This window comes from Capsicum annuum, chromosome 7 (assembly GCF_002878395.1).
Source record: "Capsicum annuum cultivar UCD-10X-F1 chromosome 7, UCD10Xv1.1, whole genome shotgun sequence".
Lineage (NCBI taxonomy): Eukaryota > Viridiplantae > Streptophyta > Magnoliopsida > Solanales > Solanaceae > Capsicum > Capsicum annuum.
Window position 1 is genome coordinate 32291481 of NC_061117.1, and position 6638 is coordinate 32298118.

At 38.4% G+C, this 6638-nt stretch overlaps 1 protein-coding gene across 1 annotated transcript; it reads right to left on the bottom strand.

The window, feature by feature from the left end:
* Nucleotides 1-774: 774 nt before the first annotated feature.
* On the bottom strand, nucleotides 775-1260 carry LOC107876408. The gene has a single exon (XM_016723336.2). It carries the CDS (start codon nucleotides 1258-1260, stop codon nucleotides 775-777), a length of 486 nt encoding a protein of 161 aa, XP_016578822.2.
* Between the last annotated feature and the right edge of the window lie 5378 nt (nucleotides 1261-6638).

The following is a 6638-nucleotide window of genomic DNA, read 5'->3' on the forward strand; positions in this document are numbered from 1 at the left end:
GTGAGATGAATTTTAAGCCTTAGTCTTGTACAACAAACCCTAGTTCCAAATTTTAGCCCCTTTTCCACTTGAACTTGGTTCAAGTCTCTTAGGAACTTGGGTTGTCATCAATCTATCCCTTACTACTTGAAAATAAAAGTCAAATTTAGAGCATACCTGATGGGAGCCTTCAATGTGATTACACACACAAGAGGAAGTAGGAAGAAATTCTTGATTTTAATTGCAAACCCACACACAAGGAAACTTTCTTTTTTTTTTACTTGGAAATTTTTTGAGTAAGGAAATAAAATACTCTAATTATTGAAGGGAAATAACTTTAAAAGGAAGTAAAAACAAGTGGGAAGGTGGAAAGGTTCGACTGGACCTGGGTCAGATCTTTATAATTGGCCTAGATTTGGTAGTTAAGTTACTTTCGGATGACATCTTATAATGGCTTGGCACAAGTGTGAAAGCCTATCATGGATGTCGTTAGCCTTAACAGAACTTCAATTCAAAATTGGCCTCTCTGATGACAATTCTGATAGCTTATCACAGTTTTGACGGCTTATCATGAATGCCGTTAGGACCTTTTTGCTGATTTCATCAGTTTTTCACCTTCTGTGAACTAAATCCTAACTAAAAACATAAGTACTTTACTGGAATATAAATTTTGGGTTGCCTCCTAATAGAGCCTGATTTACTATCGTGGCACGACTTGGTTATCTTGACTACTCAGACTTCGCCAAGACAACCTGTTGATACCCCTTTATCATCTTCATAGAATACATCAATAATTTAGAAAACACCCATCTCTTTTTGCTGAGTCATGGATGAGTGTATCTCGAAGCGTGCTTCTTTATCATTTAGCCTGAACTTCAGCTCATTCAGCTCCATGTCTATTATCACTCTCCCGGTTGCAAGGAATGATCTACCCAAGATGATGGGCACTTCAAATTCCACCTCATAATCTAGGACTACAAAATCAGCAGGCAGAATAAAATTAGCTACTTTTACTAAAACATCATGTAATATGCCCATAGGCTGCTTCACAGACCTATCTACCATCACCAACCGCATATTTATTGGGGTAGGATACACCAAACCCAGTTTCTTGTACACGACAAGTGACATTAGGTTTATACTGGCTCCCAAATTGCATAATGCTTTTGCGAATTTTAGGGAACCAATAGTACACGAAATGGTAAACGCTCTCGGGTCTGCCTTTTTCTGCATTAAAGACCTTGTAGAGATAGCACCACAATAGAGAAGATTGTCCTCCATATCATTACTAACCATCTATTTCTTGGTCATAAGGTCCTTCATGAACTTTGCGTATCCTGGAATTTGCTCAAGTGCCTCAACCAAAGGCATATTTATTGCCAACTGCTTGAGCATTGTCAGGAATTTGCTGAATTTTGCATCCTCAGCCTTCTTCTTCAATCGTTAAGGAAAGGGAGGTGGTGGTCTTGGGATAATTTTAAATACCACTTCCTCTTCCTTTTTGCTTTCCATCTTCGAAGCATTAACATAACTATCCAGTTTCTCAGACTACACTGGATTGCTTTTTTCGGATTCATCAACAACTACCTCAGCATCTATAGATTTGCCCACAGAAGGGCTAGGTAATATCTTACCACTCCTAGTGGTAATCGCCATACATGAGCCATCATTCCATGAATTATGAATCGTATCGCTTGGTAACGTTTCACTCTTTCTCTAGTTAAATACAGTGGAAAGTTGACTCATCTACTGCTCCAACTATTTGATGACAGTGGAGTACGAGTACACCAACTGAATGATGGATGTTAGAACGGTCTTCATGGTGGTTACACTAGAGTTGGTGGCCTCAAATCCCTTCAACAACTTCTCCATCATGTCCTTTATGGATATAAACCACTCCTGTCATTATTGCTTCTCCAGTTTCCCTGCTCTCTGTCTTTGTAACCAAGCTTTTCATAAATGTTCCGACCTTGATTCCCTTGGCTATTGCCTTGAAAACCCCCTGATTATTAACATAATTTGCCTCTTCTTCATACTTCACATCAACTCGGTCTTGAGACGTTATAGACTTTACTTTCTCAGTCTTCCCCGATAATAAGTGCTTGGTGAGCAAGTCCATCTGAGTCTTTAGATGGGCCATGTATTGATCCCTCTCCTCATCTTTCCTGCGTTGTTCAGCAAACATACCAACAAAAATAGTAGGGCTAGCTACCACAGACTTCCTGGTATGCTTAGCCCGACTCTGTTTGGTTATCCTATTCAGCATATCTGAGGCATCATAAAAAGACAGATCAACAAATGAACCACCAGTATCATTATCTACAATTGTCTTTGTTACAGAGTTTAGGGACCTGTACAAAGTCTCCATCAAGTGTAGGTCCGTCATATTGTGGTTCGAACACTATGTCTTCTTCTTCTTGAATCTCTCCTATGTCTCACACAAAGCTTCAGTAGGGAGATATCTAAAGTTGTTGATCTCGTCTCTCGACTATATCCTCCTGGACGGTGGAAAAACTATCATAGGAATGCTTCTTTCAATTTCCTCCAGTGGGTGATGGAATAAGGCGTAAGCTTATTCAGCCACAATGTTGCCTCCCCAGACAGAGACAACGGGAAAAACCTCAATCGGATAGTGTTCTAGCCCACTCCCGGGTTATCAAAAGATTTGCAAATGGTGATAAAATTCACCAGATGTAGGTTGGGGTCATCCCCAGGAAGGCCTCCAAACAACCCCTTCAGATTGAAGAGTTGGATCATAGTACTCGTAATGTTAAACTTGGATCCAGGTGCCAATAGTGGAGGAATAATTGTTCCCGTTGCACCTTCCTCATCCATGCCATTATCATCATCATTCAGATTATACTGGATCGGCTGGTACTCTTGTCTTTTTTGGAATGGATGGTTCCGGTAAATATTACGTGGCACTTGTGCAGCTATCTGATCTTTACGCTTAGGTTACCAGGGTTCAATAACTCCTCGTCCCCTAAATATTCATCCACAGGTTTGGATGTCGTGCATGTTGCCCGATATTTTGCACATTCACCTGAGCTCTAGCTAAGGCTGCCAGTCTGTCAGCCTCTAATTGTTCTGCCATTCTTCGTATTTGTTGAGGTTCCGGATTTAGTGGTAATAATGTTTCTCCAGAACTTTTGGTACTTGGCATACACTTTAAAATCCTACAAATAAACAAAAACAACAAATAAACGTAAATCTATGAAACTTAAGTAACAGTCAATTAGTGCACACAAACTTTAGTTTACAACCGTATTCCCCGACAACAGTGCCATTTTTGATAACACTCAAATTACACTCTTGAATGGGTATAAGCGATCGTTGTCAATATAAAACCCAACTAGGTTGGGATCGAATCCCATAGGGAATATGGTGTAACTCAAGTTGTTTGTGATTTAATCCACTGATAGTTTAATGTTTCCTGAAATAGGGGGTTTAGTTTTACCAACTTGTTGTTTGTCACTTTACTTTCAGTGTTTGTAAATTAAGAGTTTATGAAATAACCAGAATTATGTTCACTAGGGCTTCCGGTACATGACAGATGCTAAAAGTGGTTCAAGATTCTCACGGTGGGTAGGATAACAAGCTATCTTTATCGATATTATGCTTAAATGTCTCTCGACATACTTAAGCATTTAACTCCCTAATCCTTTCTAACTTAGGGAATTTCTATTCACTTCCCAGATTTTACCTCAAGTTAGCCAACCTTATTATAGCGCTGATTATTAAATGAAGTATGTTCGAGTCCTTGTTGATAATTCACTTCCTACTATATTTGATTTCATTCTCAAGCAAATCAAAGCAGGTGTGTCTATTGTTTGCAACCAACAGAAGTTAATTAAAACTTCAGAATTATCAACAGATCCTACCACCTATTGAATATTGAATACTTAGCACCTCATCAAGACCTAACCTAGATCCCATAATCCAGGTTAAAGGATTTTAGCCACTCATGATGCAATGAATGAAACACATAATCGAATTCATGATTTGAAAGATAAACTTACAGAGATGAATAATAACAAGTGAATTGTAGATTATATCACAAAGAAAAATCCTAAAAATACTGCTAATAATCTCTCAAAATAGTTATGTTATTAAAGTCTAGGAGTAGAGAGAGAAAATATCAGAGTATGTTATCAAAACTCAAAGTGTCGAATAGTTTATCCTAATTATGGAAACAAAATCAAGGTTACAGCTTTTCCTCAGAATAGACGACGACATCCGTGATAGCTTATCAGGATTCTGAAGACTTATCACAGACGTCGTCAGCTCCTCTTCACTTTTGTATCTTTCTGTCTAAGACTGACGACAACGATAACGGCTTATCAGGATTTTGATAGCTTATCAAGAACATTGTGACATTCCTGCTCTAATTCTCATGTCCTGTCTACGTCTAACGGTATCCTTGATGCCTTATCACTATCCTGATGGCCTATCACAAAATATCGTCAACTCTTCTAGCTGAAACTCATCTCTTATTTAAGGCTGACGACATTCCTAATGACTTATCAGACCCTTGATGGCTTATCACAAAATGTCGTCGCAACTTCCACTTTAGGCCAACTCTCTATCTACTGATGATGACCAACCTGATTGCTTACACAGGGTGACAACTTATCACAAATGTCGTCAGCCACACCTGTCATCAGATTTCTTCATATTTCAACCTTTTTGCTTCCATTATTGTTGGTTCTCTATCATATCAGCTTAAACTACAAAATCAGACATAAACTAATCAAAAATAACTAAAGTTGCTCAAGACCTTTCAATTATTTAGAGTTAAAAGCCTCAAATGTGTTAGCATATGCTCACACATCAACGAGATGTTGAGTGTACATCACAACCTCAACCCAAAATTTTCTGCTTAACCCAGCATTAGACAACATACAAGGAACTTTCTCCACAAATGTCTTGTTTATATGCTTTGACACCCCATTCTGTTGTGGTATTTTTCTAATAGTGAAGTGTCGAACTATGCCACATTCTTGGAATACTTTCAGGAATGGATCACTCTTGTATTCTTCTCCATTGTCTGTTCGAAAAACCTTGATCTTTCTCCCTGTTTGGTTTTCAACTTGAGCTTCCCACTTCAGCAAAATTCCAAGCACTTTATCCTTGTTCTTTATAGTAAACACCCAAACTTTTCTGGAAAAATCATCAACAAAGGTGACAAAATAATGCCTACCTCCGATGAATGAAGTTTTGTCTGGTCCCCATACATCTGAGTTCTCATAATCCAAAATACCCTTGGTATTATGAATTGCAGTGCCAAACATCACTCTTCATTGCTTTCCCAGAACACAATGCTCACAAAATTCAAGTTTGCAGGTCTTTGTACCTTTTAAAATCCCTGCTTGGCAAGAATGTGCAAGGACTTTTCACCATTTTATCCCAACCGCATATGCCACAGCTTCGTTGCCTCAAATTCCTTCTTGGTGATAGAAGTTACTACTACTACTATCCCCAAAAATGTACTACCTTGGTAGTAGTACAAATTGTTCTTCCTCACGCCTTTCAACATCACCAGTGCTCCTGAAGTTTCTTTAAGTAATCTATCTCGTATCGTAACAACTTGGCCCTTATATTCAAGAGCCCCCGCTGTGATGAGATTCTTCTTCAACTTTGGCACGTACCGTACATCCCTCAAACTTCAAGTGAATCCATCATGATTTCGTAGCTTGATCGAACCTAACCCATTTGTTTTAGATGGATTATCATTACCCATGTAAAAAAAACCCCACCCTGAAACTAAAAGAACCATTCCCGAACAGGACACATATGATAGGTACATGCTGAATTCAATATCCACTCATCTGGATGAGATGATGTTGAAGGCATAAAAACTAAGGAAAAATCTGATTCTGCATCACTTTTGCATTCAACAATATTTGCATCTTGTGAATCTTGTGGACTCTTCCCTTTCTTTTTCAACTTTGGATAGTATTTCTTCCAATGCCCTTTCTCATGACAGAAAGCACACTCATCTTTGGCAACGACTCGGCCCTTTGATTGGGACCTTCCTCTTCTCCCCTTAGTCTAGTTTTGCTGACGACCCCTTGCCACCAATGCTTCTTCATATGTTTTTATTTGGTTTTCATCTTATCCTTCTTTCTCAATTCATGACTATATAAAGCAGAACAAATAACATCTAACGACACATTCTCCTTCCCGTGAAGTAACGTAGTTTCCAAATGTTCAAATTCATTGGGAAGAGGTGATAACAACATCAAAGCCAAATCCTCATCCTCAAATTTCACATCTAAATTCAACAGGTTTGCTACTAATTGATTAAACATAGTGATGTGTTCATTCATAGTAGTACCTTGTTGATAATCAAATAGGAAAAATCTTTTCTTCATAAGGAACTTATTCTGACCACTTTTTTTCATAAACTTGTCCTCCAACGCCTTCCATAATTTATGCGCAGAAGTCTTATTTTTGACAACATACTTCTTCTTTCTAGCACGATCGAATTATTCCATAAGCCAACCAATTTATGATGTTCCAATCTCTTTCTTCTACCTCTTCTAGTTTCTTTTCCTCAATAGCAATATCAAGACCCTGCTAGAAAAGAGAGTACAAAACCTCTCCTTTCCACATGCCGAAATGGATAGTACCATCAAATATTTTCACCGCCAACTTCA

Excerpts from the sequence above, each read along its gene's own strand:
- LOC107876408 (XM_016723336.2), bottom strand. The coding sequence starts at position 1,260 with ATGGAGGACAATCTTCTCTATTGTGGTGCTATCTCTACAAGGTCTTTA.